Below are 19,241 nucleotides of genomic sequence, written 5' to 3' on the forward strand. Positions count from 1 at the left end.
AACAATTTCATCTACACTCTGAAAATAGGCTGTAGCTTTTAGGTCTATGACGCTTACTCCATTGAGCTAATGCTAACCAGAAAGAACTAGGAACAGACCAGGAGTAAAATAAATTGGAAAGCTTAATTACAATCACTAAAGAAATGATGGAAGTATGCAGACTCCGCAATAGCTAAGAACAAAATAAAAATATATAAATGAAACAGAGTAGTCTATAAAAAGAAAAGCACCATAATTGACACAAAGAAACCAAGTAGGTAGTTACCAATTGTTGGCCACCGTCTTTTCTCAAGGGACAGTGGGGTGTGCTGCTGGGGATGAAGTCCAACTGCTGGAGAATCACAGCTCCTGCTGTGGCTTCAGAGACCAGTAGCTTGTAACTGCTGCTTACATTATGTTTTTGCTGCTGTGTATGGAGGTCCTGGGATGCCCAGACCACAAGACATACCCCTCGACTTCACTGGTTTGGTCCAAAGGAAAGCAGAGCAATGCATTTGGCATCAGCTTGGCTGCAGGAGTTGCCTGAAGGAGGCATACAAGGCCCCACCCAATCATTTTAGGGACTCCACTCCAGATTTGTGTAGGGTTTACTCCTTAGCCTTTTCCTCACCCAAAGATGTCCTGCAATGCAACAGGTACAGATTTTTCCTCAGGATTTACTCGGGAAGTCTTTCTCATGAATGAGTATAGCTGCAAGGCAGCAGAGGTTTAGGATCAGTTTTCCTTCTGGATGGGCTACCTTCCCAGGTTGGTGAGCCCCATATGCCCATCATTTCTTGACCATTGGACCCACTATTGGCCTCCTCTACTCAATCCGTTGGAGCCTGTCTTAGCGTCCAAGGGAAGCTCCTAACTCACTGAGGGTTTCTTTGGCGATTACTCATAGCCAAGTAAGATTGTCTTCCATGAACATGGTTTTAACAGTGAGTCCGTAAGTGACTGGAGGCCAATTCTGGATCCACACGTGCTTCCACAGTGGGGACATGGTGAGAGTTTGCGAAGTGTGCCTTCCCCTTAGCATGTTTCTCCCTTTTATCCTGAGTTTGAGCATTTCCCAGCAAATGTCGCGGTCCTCAAACACTGTACTTCATTCAGGAGAAAGCTGCTGAGGGTTGGAGACCCATTGGCTACCCTCATCTGGTTTAGCTGGCCAGTCAAAGCTTTTCTCCCAGGGTGTAGATGCTGTCTCTGAGCTGCAGGTGAGAGCCAAGTGCAGGATGGGGAATAAAGGTGGAGAAACTACCTCAGAAGGACCATGGTGTGTCCCCCACTAGAGATACTTTTGTTGTTGTTTAGTCGTGTCCGAGTCTTCGTGACCCCATGGACCAGAGCACACCAGGCACTCCTGTCATCCACTGCCTCCCACAGATATACTACCCCTCCCCTAACACCCCATACACCCCGTGGAAACGGGAGATGTCACAGGTTACCTTTGTGACCGAGGCAAGAAATAATATATTACTATCCCCTGATTTTAACCCTCGAAACCTTTTCCAGCTCATACTGGTTTAAAATCATTCAGAGTAATGGAATTGAGACTCATTTGTATCCAAATGCACACAGGATTGCAGCTTAAGTTTCTCAGCAGAGCTTTATACATCCAATTTTCTACCCTGAGCCTGTTTCCTGCAACTCTTTTGCCTTAGCTTCTCTTGAATTTAATGCAAATAGGGTAGCATTTAGTAAAAGAGGAATTCATAGTTCCCAATCCAAAGGAGAGCTGAAGAAAACAAGCCCTTGTGCTCTCGGGTAATATGTGGTGGAAATAAAGCCTTTGATTACAAACTAGCTTTTTAAAAAAATGATTCTAAGGAAGTGGAATAAAAAACATTGCCCCTTCAGTGTGGGGGATAATGTTGGGAAAGTGGAGGGTAGGCAGACTTTGCAAAGCCGAAAAGCTGGGGCACTGGGGGGCCAACTTCTTCCATGTAGAAGTAAAGTGATTCCAGCCCCTACTCACCAAGTTGCTAAGCAACGTTTTGAGTCAACTACTCTCAGTGGTCAACTTGGCTGGGAAGGGAGACTCATTGTGAGGTCACAATGGCCAGCCTCTCTTAAGGCAGAAATCTGCAGTACCTTGACCACTTTATCACTGAAGAAGGCAGCAGTGATGTCTCCCATCCCATCCCAAACAGTGCGGAAGGCAAAGGTAAGAAGTGTGTGAACCCAACTTTTTTCTCATAGAGGAGCAAATGCTGGAGCTTGAGGACAGACCCACTGTGGGGATCACACAGGGTCCCTGGATGTTTGACGGTCTATTTATCCCTGTGCCACCACTGTGATTGCTTCCCCGCTGCCACCAACCCGTTTCTCTCAGCTACACACGGAGTCCAGACATTAATCCAACATTAATCCAAACAAACAAGTTTATTTGATAAGCTTTAACAAGTTTATGGTTTCAGATTATTTTTCTTGTTAGTTTCTTAATCTTAGTTTCTTTATCGGCCTATACCTTCCTAATAATGACTAACTGATTATCCCAACTGTCTATCTGACTCCTCTTAACAGATTCTCTCACTCTCTCACATCAAACTATCCCAACCCACAGACTTATCCTCACTCTCTCTTCTCTAACACCCGACTGACTCTTTAACAACACTAACTCTATCTCCAACTCTAACCCCTCCCCTTGGGTTCCCACTGGCCAATCACTTCCCACTCATTTAACCCTTTCCTTATGACCCACCTAGAAGGGCAAACGCCACACCCACTTTCTGTTGTTATGCTGGGCAGTAAACAGTGTACAGCCACCAGTGTCTTATTGAAATGGGAAGCTGCAGGGGGGGGGTCACATCCTGTTTTGGCACAGGAATGTGCTGTCACCCCTCTGCTGATGGCACTGTGTCTCTCTTACCTGTGTTGTTTGCTTGGTAGTGGCGGTGGCACCTGCAAAGCAGGTGAGATCTCATAAGATTGAGGTGAGATCTTGCTGACACTTCTGGCACGGAGAAGCCAGAAGAGGCAAGGTGAGTGCTGCGTCTTGTACTTTTGCCACCCGAGGCAGGCTCCTCACCCTGCCTCATCAATGGGCCCTGCAGGTCTGGGCAGCAGAGCATGGGCACAGAAGCTTCAGGCAAGGAAAGAAGGGGAGCTAGTAAGTAGGCACAGTAACTATTATATGGCTTCTGTTTAGGAAAAGTGCCTCTGGATGGCCCCTAATAGAAGATGTGATAGAAGAATTTTAGTAAGAACATAAGAGGCTGCTGGATCAGGCCAATGGGCCACCTAGTCTAGCAACGTGTTCTCACAGAGGCCAACCAGATGCTTGTGGGAAACCCACAAATCAGGATTTGAGCAAATGTACCAATACTTTATCATAGTACTTTCAACACGGAGGATCCACTTTCTCAACTCTGTTGTCTCCTTTCATACTTTCTGTATGGAGCCTTGAAACTCCATACTTAGCACTCTTTCCCACTGGCTTGCACTAAAGACCAGTCCATGGTGTCTTTTTTTAAAAAAGCGTGTTAATTATGCCAATATGCTTTTGACCCCAAAGTACGCAGGGAAAATGTTTTAAAATTTGTTCCAGTTTAAGTGCCTAAAGCAGGTGTGACGTACTTTTGGCCCTCCAGATGTTGCTGGTAAACTTCCATAAGGCCCAACAAACATGACCAATGGCCAGGTATGATGGGAGTTACAATTCAGCAACATCTGGAGGGGCAAAGGTCTCCACATCTGGCCTAAAGTGATGGCTGGAGCAGATGAAGATTTGGTGGTATGGCAGTACATGCTTTTATGTATCTACTCAGAAGTAAATCCTATTAAGTTCAATAATGCTTACTTCCAGGTTTGCAGCCTTAGTGCGTTGACTAAAATGCATCATCACATGATTCAGCAGAATTTGTCTGCTGCAGAGTTATATAACTATTGAGTTATACCCCTACAAAAACCGAATACTTATTGTAAAGCATGTCTATACAGAATACTTTGTGTGACTGCAGCCATATCACTCTACATAGAATATGTGATAGGAGTCCAGGGCATTAGCATTTCAATACAAAACATTTCCACTACTACTACTTCCTTGCTTCTACTCTACTGTTGCCTAGATTCTATTTCCTCCCCTTGGTGTTGCATTAATCTATATCATTGAGTCTGCATATGATAACTATACCCTCTTCCACTAAGGAGCAGCAAAGAGTCATGGTCAGATCAGGCAAACAGGTTGTTTCTGACTCTCTTGCACATGGTGCCACAGTGAGTAGTCCTGTGGGGAGGAAGAAATAATAGAATTGTAGAGTGATTGTGTACCCTGTAATTATTTCAAATCACTGTGAGCAATGTGGATTTCCAGGGGCCTTTTGCACAATTAGTAAACAAGTGATTCAAAGCTTACATAAAAGACCATAGTACTATTCAGTGCAGTGGAGAAGTCGGGGTAGGAAATTCTCCCTTGAGGAGAATGCAGGGCAGGGTTGATGCATCTAAACAATGAATGTTCTTTGATGGGAGGGTGCTGGATCACAAAGAAGATGGAAATGGGGGCTTCTGTTTCATGGCAATAGGATTTGCCTTCAAAATGGAAATGGATGGTTTTTCTTTGCTCTTATTGTTGCTGTTGCTTCAAATTGAATGCAAGGCAAATATTATGTGCAGCATGAGAGAACCTCTCTATGTCCCACATGAGTATAATCAGGGAGGTGATTTCATCATTGGAGAGATTACGTCTCAGTTCTTTTTATTGTTTGAACCCATTTTCTTCATGGAGCACCCAAGGACAAAGCTTATCGATCAAATCCTGTAAGGAAATACTTTTATTTCTACGGCATAAAATTAGGCAATGTAGTAACAAGTTTGTTCTTGTGATCTCTATATACTGGTTTCAGGTCAAAGCCATGCTGCAGTTGTGGAGAATGTATGAGGTATTAAAATTACAGCACAGAAAATACAGGATGGCAGAGAACTGTGGCTTGTTTTCTATAACTCCTGTTCAAAGTCGAGCCAAATTAAAACAAAAGATGAAAGCATCCACAACTGCTGTCTTTTGAAACCTCTGTACTGTTGACCACAGGAGTTCTTGCTTCATTTGAATGGCATCTCATGTTCCTAGTCATTAGTTTGTTGCTGATGTGGAATATTTATTAACCTTCTAATTTTCTAAATGTCGACAAAGAACCTGGTCAACACAAAAGGGCTAGCGTAACTGAGGATGCAGCAATAAAGGGTAAAAGAACACTGTCAAACAGTTGGTCAGTTGTGTATTTTTGGAAGTATTATGTGGATGGCATGTGTGCAAAGTTTTACTTAATGTGTGCGAGTCATGAAAACGTGTGCATATATATGAATGGACACGAAAGGTATTCAAATGAACAACAACCCACATACACCCAGAATTGTATATGGTTCCTGTGTGTTTTAACTTGAAAATAATAATGCTAGTGATGTGTGAATGTGACAGATGATAGGTGTGGGGGTAGCTCCAGGTAGCTCTGCTACATAAATATCTTAACTGTGATGATGCTATACAGTATCATGCCATGAAACTGGTTTTCAAAAAGTAGTCATAAAGACTTGCAAATTGTTTGGGAAGTTCATAATAGGTATTTAATGCTTCATATAATTTCTTCTTCTTCTTCTTCTTCTTCTTCTTCTTCTTCTTCTTCTTCTTCTTCTTCTTCTTCTTCTTCTTCTTCTTCTCCTCTTGCTTATTTTAGAGCAGTGCCAAAAAACTATCAACACGTCTTGGCTTTCCTATTTGCTGTGAAGGAGGTAAATGATGACCCCAAAGTTTTACCAAATGTCAGCCTGGGATTCCATATTTATGACAGCTACTTCAATGCAAAAATGACTTATCAGAACACCTTGAATGTTCTCTTTAATTTGAAAAAGGCCATACCTAACTACAGCTGTGACACTGAGAAGAATTTGATAGCTGTTATTGGGGGACTTGATTCTGAAACCTCTCTCCATATAGCCAACTTCTTAAGCATCTACAAGATTCCACAGGTAGGATACACTTGTTAGTGTCATGGCGGGAAGAGTAACTGTGTCACAAAATTAGCACACATGTCATCATTTCAATGTGCAAATTATTGTTTTGGGGTAGAGAGAGATAGCTACAAATTTGATTGGCAAAAAATATACAAGCCTTGTTTGTTTCCCAAGAAAAATACATATTTAAAAAGGACATCTATACATACCCTCCATAGCATGCAGAAACTCCTCAATTTCAGTATACGGATCAATTCTAACACTTTATAGAAAATGCCGCCTGCAAATGAATAATATTTGCTAACCTTTTAAAAGTACAGGAGGAGTTGGCCCTGTGATATTCTGTGTGGAAAAAAAGTTCCCCATTGTGCTCTGGAGACAGGGTTTAAAGAATTAAAGGCTTTAGGTTCCTTTAGCCAAGTAGGGTTCCTATGATTTAGTGCTTTAAAATGTAAAACTAGCACTGCATCTCTCTCTCTCTCTCTCTCTCTCTCTCTCTCTCTCTCTCTCTCACACACACACACACACACACACACACACACACACTCACTCTCTCTCACACACACACAGAGAGAGAGAGAGAGAGAGGGAGAGAGAGAGAGAGGACAGCTGCTTAAACTCCAGACATTCTATTCAATTTCTATGCCCCTTCCCCAACAATCAGCATTCCACAGTCAATGAACACATTGTGTCCTAACTGGGCTGATTTAGAAGGGATACATTCTGGGGAATGTAACTATCCCATTTAATTTATAATGTTATTCATTTTGCTTAGGTCACCTACTGTTTTTTTGCTCCACTGATGAATGATAAAACCGAGTTCCCTTTTGTCTATCAGATGGTTCCCAATGAAGCACAGTAATACAATGGAATTGTCCATCTATTTCTGCATTTCCAGTGGAAATGGATTGGGATCATTGCACTGGATGATGAAAAAGGAGACAGATTTCTGCAGAACCTACTGCCACTGCTTTCACAGAATGGCATGTGTTCTGCCTTCATTGATAGACTTCCATTCATCACCTCCACGGATAACATGATAGAAATTTTTTATTTGTCGAGACCTAGAGAGAGCATGGCCCTTTTCCTAACCAACACCAAAGTCAATGTATTTGTCTTAAATGCTGATACTTTTACCATATTAATGCTGAAATGGTTTCTATACCTGGCACAAACAGAAGACTTGACAGAGGCAGTAATGGGTAAGGTATGGGTTATGACAGCCCAGTGGGAATTCTCATCACATATATATTACAGGAATTTGGATATCGACTTTTTCCATGGAGCTTTGTCATTTACATTGAACTCCAATGAAGTGTTTGGCTTCCAAAATTTCCTTCAAGTTCTAAATTTTCATTGGCCGAAAGGAGATGGCTTCATTAGGGTCTTCTGGGAACAGGCATTTGGCTGTTTGTGGCCAGGTACCAAACTGGGTAAGGAGCTCGTTGACATATGTACTGGGGAGGAGAAACTGGAGAGCCTTCCTGGGATATTTTTTGAAATGAGTATGACTGCCCAAAGCTACAGTATCTACAATGCTGTCCATGCCATAGCACAAGCTCTACATGCCAGGTACTCAGCCATAGAGAATCATAGGACAGTGACAGGGGATGGAGGCAGTCTGGAGCCTCCCCACCAGCAACCTTGGCAGGTAACAGCTTGCATATCATGAGCTGGTGAATGTTATAAAGCTCAAGGGTCTGAGGGTTCGCCTAGGGAGGGTTATCCCCAGAACATTGCTTCTTCCTTGAACCTTTGTAATGTTTATGACCTTCGTTTGATCATCTCACCTTTTAAGGTAGACTAGAATTAACCTAGGGGACGCGGGTGGCGCTGTGGTCTAAACCACAGAGCCTAGGGCTTGCCAATCAGAAGGTTGGCAGTTTGAATCCCCACGACGGGGTGAGCTCCCGTTGCTCGGTCCCAGCTCCTGCCCAACTAGCAGTTCGAAAGCATGTCAAAGTGCAAGTAGATAAATAGATACCGCTCTGGCGGGAAGTGTTTCTGTGCGCTACTCTGGTTCACCAGAAGAGGCTTAGTCATGCTGGCCACATGATCCAGAAGCTATCTGCGGACAAATGCCAGCTCCCTTGGCCTATAGAATGAGATGAGTGCCGCAACCCCAGAGTCGTTCGGGACTGGACTTAACTGTCAGGGGTCCCTTTACCTTTACTAGAATTAACCTCATCTTGCACACAGGAGACTATTATTTATTAATTATATTTATTAGTCTCGTTTTCTGAGATTTGCCTCTTTCAATCCAGCTTCACCCTTTTCTGAGGAGCATCTCATTCAACAACAGTGCTGGGGACACCATTTATTTTAATGAGAAAAATGAACTAGCTTCTGGATTTGATATTACCAACTGGATTACTTTCCCAAACAAATCCTTCATAAGAGTGAAATTGGGAAGGATGGATCCACACGCTTCACCAGGCACCGAGTTCACCATTAATGAAAGCATCATCACATGGCACAAGAATTTTAATCAGGTGGGATCTGGTTGCATGTAACAGAATCAAAAAACATACCGAGGAGAGCCCCTCCAACCCCAGTTTCTCCCCTTCAGTTTCTCCCTTCTTCTTCTTTGTTGGGGCCTGCCAAGCTACCTGGTCCTGAAAGCACTGTGGTGTGCTTCTCTCATCATTTCCCTTCCCACCTTCCAAACCACCTCACACAAACACACACAAGTAACACTGGGTGTGACAGAAGCAGAGGTGATCTAGTCAGTGAACCCTTCAATGAGCTCCTCATCAAACCATTCAGACCATCTTGGACCCTATGATTAGCAGGGGAAGCTCTATTGGTGGTTCAACCGTTGGGTGTTGACCCATGAAAGGGCTTTCTTGCTAGTGGTTTCCCATTTGTGGAATATCCTTCCTGCTGTGTTGTATCTGTCTCCCTCATTAGTGGCATCCAGGAAGAATTGAAACAACAACAACAACAATTTATTATTTATACCCTGCCCATCTGGCTGGGCTTCAACCAACCAACCAACCAACCAACCAACCAACCAACAGTCCAGTTCACCCAGCCATTTGCTGGTTTTCAGCAAGCTTGAAATTGTCAGCTGTGGGGGTATATGACTATTTCTTAGATGTTTCTAAATGGTTGGGAGTATTGTGGTTGGGGAATTCGTGCCTCCACAGCATGCATCCCCTGCCCCTAATCTCTCTTCTGATTCTAGGATGTGTTACCAACCCTGCAGTGAATTTTCCTTTTGTTTTCTTTATCTTACACCCAATTATGATAGGCTGTGCACATGTTGCCACCTTAAGGCACAGCTAGGTCAATCTTCTCAATTTAGTTAGAAGCTGGTTTGGAGGAAAACATATCAAAATGCAGTATGTTGTAAGAAATGACATGATAAATATGGATTGTAGCTAACATGTGTACACCGCTTTCCAAACCAGCTTTGGGAGTACCCTGGATGCAAAGTAAAAGGGAGTATGCACACAGCAAAAGTAATTACCTACGTTCTTCCTGGAGGGCAGTGCTAAGTGCAAATTTCGAAGAATAGCTGTGTATCTGTTCACATATTCTTTCAGAAAGTGCAAAGTTGATAAATTTGGCTTTAAATGCATATTGAATCTAATTTCCCCCCATTCATATTTATGAGCCATGTAACTGCTTTCTGCCTACAAAATTCTCTTCCTCGGTTAGGCAGCCATTTGAAGTCAGCATCCTGTTACTCAAAGATGAATAGAGGCAGTTAGAAGAAAACTGAGTCATATTACTTTCATTTTATATGGCTAGGCCCTGCCACTTGCCGTGTGTAATGACAACTGCTATCCAGGCTACAGCAGAAAAAGGAAGGAGGACAAGCCGTTTTGCTGCTATGATTGTGCTCCATGTCCAGAAGGGAAGATTTCAGACCAGAGTGGTAGGAGACAAAATGGTTGATTATACATATGAGAAAGTGGAGTGGGGCTTGGGAAAGACCAATAGAAAACATAATTGAAAAGGTTCCTCTTAATCTCTGCTGCCACTATTCTCTCATGCAAGGGAGATATTTCTTCTATGAACCCCTTTTTGTGATTATTTTGCCTTGATTTGACATTACAATTTTTGGTATATTTGTACTATGAAATACTTAAAAATTCTGCTTCATTGTCATCACCTCAGAACTTAATTGGACTAAGAGGGCACTTGACAGTGAAAGTAATTTTTCAGCCAATGAGGACTAGCGCTACTGAAACATGTCCCTTTTACGTAAGTACCAAATGTAGGTCTATACATTGCATTATACATAGGAAAATATGCAGCAGAGGAACTCTGCCCATGCAACTCTGATTACCATCCAGTATGTTTAAAAGAGTGAAAAATGATTTCCCCCCTTCTTGCAGATATGAATGACTGTGTCACATGTCCAGAACATCTGTATCCAAAGAGGGACAGGACTCAATGCCTTCCTAAGATTCTAAACTTTCTGTCTTATGATGAGCCTTTGGGGATCATTTTAGCTTTCTTGGCACTGTTTTTGTCTCTGATCACGTCTGTGGTGCTTGGAATCTTCATTAGGTTCCGGAACACCCCTATTGTCAAAGCCAACAATAGGAATCTCACCTACTCTCTGCTCATTTCCCTCCTGCTCTGTTTTCTCTGCTCCTTACTGTTCATAGGCCAACCTCAGACACTGACCTGCCTCCTACGGCAAACAGCTTTTGGACTCATTTTCTCTGTGGCAATTTCTTCTGTGTTGGCCAAAACCATCACGGTGGTTCTCGCATTCATGGCTAGTAAGCCAGGAGGCAGAACGAGGAAATGGCTAGGGAAAAAACTGGCGAACTCAGTTGTTCTTTCTTGTTCTATTTTTCAAGTGGGGATTTGTATGCTGTGGTTAGTCACAGCTCCTCCGTCTACATATTTGGACATGCACTCTCTAGTTGAAGAAATTGTAGTGGAATGCAATGAAGGGTCTGTGACTATGTTTTACTGTGTTCTGGGCTACTTGGGATTAATGGCACTAGTAACCTTTGTTGCGGCTTTCTTTGCAAGGAAGTTGCCCAACACATTTAACGAAGCCAAATTCATCACTTTTAGCATGCTGTTATTTTGCAGTGTTTGGGTGACCTTTGTGCCAACCTACCTGAGCACCAAGGGAAAATATATGGTGTCTGTGGAGATCTTTTCTATCCTGGCTTCCAGTGCAGGATTGCTGGGTTGTATTTTCTTTCCAAAATGCTATATAATTATTCTGAGGCCCAAGCTGAATAGCAAGGATCAAATGTTAGTAAGAAATAAGTAAGCATGTCTATAATGGTCTAAGCAGAAGTCCTGCTGTTGATTGTTTTAAGCCCCAATAGTGGAGCAGAATGATGCTGTATTTATAAATGATATTTTAATTGTGACAGAGGTAGCAACTGCAGAAAACTGAAAACAATGCCCGAGTTTAAAACATATTATTTAGTGTGCAGTCCTATGATTGTCTACTCAAATATAAATTCTAGGGAGCACAATGATGCTTATATCTAGGTAAATGGGTTTGACAACCCTATAATTTGATGTATTTCTATCATGACAATGTCACTGAGGAAAGGTTTTTAGAAAATTGTTTCAATGGCATGCTCATTTTTAAAAGCTGTATATGTATGCTTATTTCTGGTTTTAAAAAAACATCATAATGCAAAAATGTCGATAATAAAATTTCATACCTTTTTTTGTAGGGAAACTGTTCAATAGACAATTGTTATCTTTGGCCAACAAAAGAGTTGAGCTAGATGGTTCAGCTCTAAAATGCATTTGTAATATAGGATTCATTGCTATTTATTTTTTATATAATATATCTGCTGTCTTTCGGAATAAAATAAAATTTCTGTTGCCAGCTTTATTGTGGCTTTGTTTGCTGGGAAATTTTCCTGCACATTTATATAATCAATCACTTTAAGCATGTTGGTATTTTGGATATGTGGGTCTCTTTGGTTGCAACTTAAATGAGTGCAATGAGTGTCGGACAATTCTGGTTTTCTGGGAGTTTTCCTGTTGTTATTCTGTCTCTCACAGCTACAATAAACCTACCATTAAAATTATGGTCATTTTTTCGTCAGAGCGCAAAAGGGCAAATTTAGCAGGGGATCAAATACTTTCCCCCCTCACTGTATAGTGAAGCAAAAGAATATGATAGAAGGGGGACAACTTATAGAAATTTATTAAAACAAGAGGGAGGAGAGAATAATTTAAAAGAATTTATGGAATTATCAGAAAAATTAACAACATGGATACAGTATCATTATTTGAATGAAATATTTAAGAAGGATATGAGGGTTTGGGGAACAAATGTTACAACTGAGAGAGACCTGTTGCAGTGTACTGTAATGTAAAAGTGCTGTCTAAAATGTATAAAATATTATTGGAATGGGAGACAAAGGATGAGCAAGTAAAATCCTCAATGATACATTGGGCAATAGACGTTGGTCATAATACAGACATGGAAGCATGGGAACAATTGTGGAAAATGGATATAAAATTTACAGCATGTTATGGTCTAAGAGAAAATTATAAGAAAATGATATATCGATTGTATTTAACACTGAGTAAATTGGCAAAAATGAATAAATCTAAATCAAATAAGTGTATAAATAATAAAATAATGTTTGTGCAAAAACCAGAAGTTTCCTTATGAAAATTATAGGGACAGAACAACCCAAACTATACGAAAACTGATTCATGTATGCTACTACAGTGACAATAATTTTACTCGCTGAAAAATAGAAAGAGGTAGAAGTCCCAGCGAAGGAAGAATGGATACAAAAACTTCTGGAATATGCAGAAATAGTGAAACTTACCAGAAAAAAATAAGAAATCAATTCTTTTATAAAAGAATGGAAATGGTTTATTGAATATTTACAGAAAAATTGTAAACAGATAAGAACATTGGACTGCCCACCTAGCAGTTCCTGCCCACCTAGCAGTTCGAAAACACCCCTAAGTGCAAGTAGATAAATAGGTACCGCTTTATAGCGGGAAGGTAAACGGTGTTTCCGTGTGCTGCGCTGGTGCTGGCTCGCCAGAGCAGCTTCGTCATGCTGGCCACGTGACCGGAAGTGTCTCCGGACAGCGCTGGCCCCTGGCCTCTTAAGTGAGATGGGCGCACAACCCTAGAGTCGGACACAACTGGCCCGTATGGGCAGGGGTACCTTTACCTTTACCTTTAAGAACATTGACAGGATTATTGTAATAACCTAGAGTTTCATAAGAGTAAATATTTGTAGCAGATGAATAAATGAACAAATTAAGTTAATATGGATATGCAGAAGATATTTTTTAAAAATTAAGGAACTGCAGAAAGAGGGGGAAGGAAGTCAAGTTTTGAAATGTTAATGAATTTTGTTAAACATCCAGACGCCTTTTTGTTAGGTATCTCAAATCAAGAGCTACCAAAAGAAAAATGGACATTATTTATGTATGCTACAACAGTGGCAAGAATCTTGATTGCACAATACAGGAAGATGGAAGAAATACCAGCAAAGGAACAATGGCAAGAAAAACTGATGAACTATGCAGAATTGGCTAAACTAACAGACAAATGATTTTTTTTTTAAAAAAAGAACCATGTATCATAAAAAATGCTTTGAAAGGGGCATGTAAGAGTGACACTGTTTTGTCTCTGGGGCTTTGCTGCAGAGATGCACAGAACTTTCAGTTGATTAATCCCTAGGAACCATTCTTACACTTTATATCCCCTTGCTCACATCCCCCTAGCACTTCTAGTTCTGCTTGTACCCAGCAGGGCACACAGCTTATGCTTGAAGAACCACAGATTGCTTCCTTCAAACCTCAAAGAAACAGGAAGCTAAATGTAAGTACATGAAGTAAATATGGACATTCTGTTTGCTGCCCTGAATGATGAATGGTAGATGAAAGGAAAATTGAAGGAGTGGGTGGATGGAAAAAGTGATAAATATCATGTTATATGGCAAGTTAAATATTTGTAAGGAAAAACATTTTAAACTTATCAAATATCTCTCTCTCTCTCTCTCCTCTCCCTCTCCCTCTCCCCCTCCCCCTCCCCCCCTCATTCTCTGGTTTCCTTTGCCTCAGTATTTTATTTTATTTTTGTATTTCTCTATGCATCTGTCTCTGATTCCCCCTCCTCAAAAGAAACTCCCTCACTTCTAAATCAAACCAGATCCACACTATACAAAAAGGTAGGGTGTGGATCTAATCCCTTTGTTATCCCCCCATCATGCACTTTGATCTTCTTCTGACCTAAGTGCACTAAGCTGACATTGTATTTTTACTCTTTCCCCCTTAGTGAGTGCCTGTTCTCAGACGGCATGTTATTTGTGGGGTTTGCAAACTGCAGCCAAGCAGACATCATGCTCCATGTGATAGCAAGACTCCATGGTTAGCAAGACTTACTTCTGCTAAGCACGTTTTCCTTTCTTAGGCATCCTAAGCTATTTCTGTCCAGCTCTCCATGGTGCAATATTTGCCAAACGACTATTGGTGAGATTTCTGATCCAGCAGAAACCAGTCATTTAAATCTATTGAAATCACAAGGCTTAAAACAGTCACAGCTAAATGGGACTGTAATTACAATGAGACTTGAATGCAAGTATTTTGTGAAATTTTCGTTCATCTTAGTTATTGCCCTAATATGGATTTTTCTCATGGGTCACTAAGGCTACCTTTGCTTACTGTATAACTTTAGTTGGATCCTGGCTATGGTGTCTTACATGCCCATCTGGGGTAATCTTACACTTTAAAATGTATGGGATTTGGGGTTTTTTGTGCCTAGGCAGCTATGGTTCCGGCTGGGGCTCTGGCGCAGGCAATCCGGGCTCTGGCTCTGGTGTGGGTGACCCTGGCTTTGGCGGCGGATTTTTACCTCTGGAAATATGGCAAGCCTAAATTATTCCTGCTCTGAGAAGGCCTGTTGAAATGAGTGGGATGACTAAATTAGGTGAATTGAGTTCAGTGAGTCTGCTTTGAGTAAACCTTAGTAGAATATATCCCATGTGGAGTCCAACTAATGTTGATATGCAGCCTGTCATTGATCTCATTGATTTAACAACATATTAGATAGAATCAGGGTTTAATAGAAAATATAGATATATCATCCTTAAGATAAGAGGCAGGTAGTTGGAAAGAGAGATAGAGAGTGGGTGCATATGAACAGTGATGGTGGGTCAGAGCAGTGATGCCTGCAGCTCAGCATAGTGTCTCTCCTCTGCCCCAAACGATCTTGATGCAGATGAGAAATGCACACAGACACTATGAAAGGCATGGCTATTGCCTCTTGCTTCATTCTGGCAGTCAGATCTATACTGCTTCTGAATACAAAGCAAATCATTCCTAGTTTTAAGGAAAGTACTCATCTGAGGGATTAATGGAGCAACTTACCAGGGAATAAGCCCTATTGACATACTTCTGAGTAGATGTGGTTAGGGTTTTCATGCTGCTCTACACAAAGTGGAGATTTCAGAAGGACGGGATATGTGAAACTTGAGGGTCAAACTGTTTGTTACGTAGCTGTAATGTTAAGTGTAGGGATTTTTATTTTTATTTTACACAAACAGTCAGAATGCTGCACTCTCTACATTACAGTTGTCCCTAAAAATATCATTAAGTTGGAATATGTCTCCAGACCTTCCAAGTGTCACTTTTTTCCAGGGACAGTCCTGGATTTACAGAAGCTGTCCCAGTTTCTGATTTGATCCTGGAATGTCCCAATTTTCCTTAAGACGTCCCTATTTTTATTGGAGAAATGTTGGAGGGCTTGGAGTTATGCGACCACCAATCAAGGAGATAAGGAACTATACAACCTTTAGAAGACATCTGAAGGAAGCCCTGTATAGGGAGGTTTTTAAAAAATGTTTACTGTTCTATTATATTTTTATATATGAAGGAAGCAGTCCAGAGTGGCTGGGGCAACCAAGTCAGATGGACGTAGTATTATTATTATTATTATTAAATAGGATGTCACTATTTTAAATGGAGAAACGTTGGAAGATATGTGTCTCAGAATACCAGTTGTTGAAGAACATGAGTGGTACAATGGTATTGTGCTTGTGACCTGCATGTGAACTTCCAATGGGTATTGGGTTGGTCATTGCTAGATAGGCCTTTGTTCTGCTCCAACCAACCTGTTCTTTTAAGTATTAGATGAAAAATTTTCTTGCAATAGCAAAATTTTTATAATGGTCTCTCTTATTCCCCCAACAGATTGCAAAGACATGTCTAATGTAACCATCGTAAGAGATTTCCTGCTTCTGGGATTTTCAGAGCAAAGGGAACTCCAGATCTTACACCTTGCAGTCTTCACAGCAATGTACATGGCAATTCTCATTGGAAACTTCCTCACCATCATTCTGGTAGCTAGAACTACCCACCTTCAGACCCCAATGTATTTCTTCCTTGTCAACTTATCAATTGTTGACCTTGGATCCACAACCGTCACCATTCCCAGATCAATAGCTAATGCCCTGATGAACACAACACGTATTTCTTATTCTGAATGTGCTGCACAAATGCTTTTGTTTGTCGTCTTCATGTCATCAGACATTTTCCTCCTCGCTGTCATGGCCTATGACCGGTATGTGGCCATCTGTCATCCACTGCACTATACCTCTGTGATGAAGTGGGGAAGGTGTATTCAGCTGGCAGGTGGGGCATGGGCAGCAGGCTTCCTTAATGCTGCTCTGCACAGAGGTACCATTTTTTCACTGCCCTTCTGCTCCAACATCATCACTCAGTTCTTCTGTGAAATCCCACACCTGATGAAGATATCCTGCTCTGATCCATACTTCAGTGAAATGTGGGCCCTTCTCTTTAGTTCAGCCTTAGGTCTTCACTGCTTTGTGCTCATTGTCACATCCTACGTGCAGATCTTTACCGCAGTGCTGAGAATGTCCTCCAAGGCAAGCAGGCAGAAAGCCTTTTCTACTTGCATTCCCCACCTCACTGTTGTCTCTCTCTTACTTAGTACAGGTATCTTCTCCTATGTCATGCCAACCTCCAGCCCTTCATATAATCTGGATGAAGTGCTTGCTGTGATATATTCAGTGATTCCTCCAATGATGAATCCGTTAATTTACAGCATGAGGAATAAGGATGTCAAAACTGCCCTGCGGAAGCTGTTTTACCAGAAACATCCAAACAATAAATCAGTTTCATAGTTTAAAAACCACCACCACCACTGCCACATGTGATTTGAGGTGTTTGCCATTTCTACCCCTGCTTAAAATATCAAGGAAATGGAAATTTAAAGTACCTTAATGTTCACACCATTTAAGGAGGGAATACTTTGTCAAGGGTTGTCTATTATGCTTGCTTGCAAACTTGGTTCCATGCATCCATACTTTGCCCTGGCTTTTGGGATGGGGGAGGAGGCATTCAACAGGTGCAGCAGCTTCCTCAGTCACATGCTTCATGTAGCCATGATGAATTTTTGCCTGAACACATCTGTTTAAGGCACTCTGCTTCCCTGCCACAATCACAATTTAGAGAGAATCTCCAGGCAAGAATTCTACAGGTTAGCCGCTTTCCTAATCCCTTGCTACAGATGTAGATGATGAATTTCTGTCTGAGACATCTGTACAAGGCACATTTCTTCCACCAAATACCAGCTACCATGGTAAGTGTCTGGGCAGACAGTCAATAGGTTTATCCTGAAAATGTCCATACTACAAGCAAGCAAGCAAACAAACAAGAAAAGTTGAAGCCTTCTGGGAAGGAGATGAAGAAAGATAGTCTGCATGGATGAACTGGGGATTTTAAACCTTTGGACTAATGCAAATGAGACTAATCAGGAGACTATTTCTCACATAGCTAATACCAGTATAGGGGCAGCACACACAACAGTCTCTTGTGAATAAATAAAACATCAGGCTGGACACAAGTTGGTTGCCATTCGGGGCAGTATGGCAGACAGTGTCTTGTAGCAAAATGAAGTATTGAGCTGGATGCAAAGCTATGGTGCCCCAGAGGGGACAGTCTCCTGTTTGACAGAATTGAAAAAGACTGTGCCGTTGAAAGAGATTTTTTCCCCAACTGGTGTTCTGCTTTCAGATTTATATTTCTATTCTCTAACATTGCTTGCTTGGGGGTTTCAGAGCTGCATTTGGCTGTATCTGCAACAGGGTTGTAGTGCACCTCTTTTTATCTTTATTGGTGTAGTTTATGCTATGTATACTGAGTACAATGTAATACCTTTATATAGTCAAAATGTAGTTTTTAAACCAGCTATATCCTATCTTCTGTTTGCTAGAAATCTGGCTGCATGACTTACATATAGCACACCTGCTCTGCACACAATTTGTGGCCTACCAAACTGAACTCTGCCCACTAGCCAGGGATGTGAGAAACTTCCATTTTATCCTGGGTCTTAGACAATGGTGGGGAATGACATAGTATGACACAACATTTGGCTAGTTGGCTGGATTTGTCTAGAGGGTTTCAGAGCTGCCTTTGGCTGCAGTGCCTAAAGTTGAACCAAATCAGAGTTAAGTGTGAGTTTTTTATTGTCTTTTTAAAGAGATTCATCTATCATTTACATAATAAAGACAAGAAAGGAAAAAAAGAGCCTTCCACTGAGAACAGTCCCAGTGCTTTTCAGATATGAATATGTCTCTTTCAAATACAAATTCCTTCCAAAATGTTTTCATGACTGGTGGGCTATAGCCATGTTCTTTTGAAGTTGAATAGAAAATAAAGAAGAAACATGTTTTTAAAAACTTTTCTGATTTGTGTTATTTCTTTGGTTTTCAACCTTGTGAGTGAATCTTTTCCATTAATACCAAGTCCTGCACCGGTATAATGGTATATAATTTTCATGGTCAAGGAGCATCTCATCTGCCCACACACCCACAAAAATCTCTTGGCACTTTTAACATTCAGAAATTTATTGTGGCATAAGCTTGCATGAAGTGTCAACCTCCGTGGAGAGATATACAGAATGGGTGGGAACTGCTTTTAAAGCCACTTCCGACATAAGGAGGAGGTGGAGTTGTGGGCTCACGCCCCCAACAACTGCACGGGGCTGGCTACAGCCCTGCGTGACCTGGGGAATCCTCGGGCTGCATCAGTCCCAGGGCCAGCCAATTGGCTGGCCCCGGGGGCATGGCCTGGGTCACTTAAGGTCGGCGCGGCCCCGGGATCTCCCCTTTTTGTCCTCGCAGTGGGACTCTTCCATATGCTGGACATGTAGTGTATGCATGTTGCAATTATATGGTTATCCACAATTTGAGGGATCCTGCCTACTAACGGTGGTGTTTTGCCTATCAATGCTTCCCTAATGGTGAAGGGATTTCCCCAATGCCTAGCAAGGATTCTTAGGAGCTGCCATTGCATCAGCCTCTGCAACA

At 41.6% G+C, this 19,241-nt stretch overlaps 1 protein-coding gene across 6 annotated transcripts; it reads left to right on the forward strand.

Moving 5' to 3' along the window:
• The first annotated feature begins 2,065 nt into the window (after window positions 1-2,065).
• LOC310747498 (olfactory receptor 14I1-like) lies at window positions 2,066-18,611 on the forward strand. Of its 6 annotated transcripts, none has more exons than XM_083581933.1 (5): window positions 2,066-2,149; window positions 5,658-5,949; window positions 8,199-8,426; window positions 9,691-9,817; window positions 16,102-18,611. In XM_083581933.1, the coding sequence occupies exons 2-5, from the start codon at window positions 5,788-5,790 to the stop codon at window positions 17,052-17,054; spliced, it is 1,470 nt and encodes a 489-aa protein (XP_083438059.1). In that variant the 5' UTR covers window positions 2,066-2,149; window positions 5,658-5,787; the 3' UTR covers window positions 17,055-18,611. The 6 variants fall into 6 exon arrangements, with proteins under 6 accessions (XP_083438059.1, XP_083438062.1, XP_083438064.1 ...); XM_083581936.1 differs by lacking the exon at window positions 16,102-18,611 and adding an exon at window positions 10,281-11,594; XM_083581934.1 differs by having other exon boundaries at window positions 2,104-2,149; window positions 5,663-5,949.
• The last annotated feature ends 630 nt before the right edge of the window (window positions 18,612-19,241 follow it).

This window comes from Podarcis filfolensis, assembly GCF_964270895.1.
Source record: "Podarcis filfolensis genome assembly, chromosome: 13".
Classification (NCBI taxonomy): Eukaryota; Metazoa; Chordata; class Lepidosauria; order Squamata; family Lacertidae; genus Podarcis; species Podarcis filfolensis.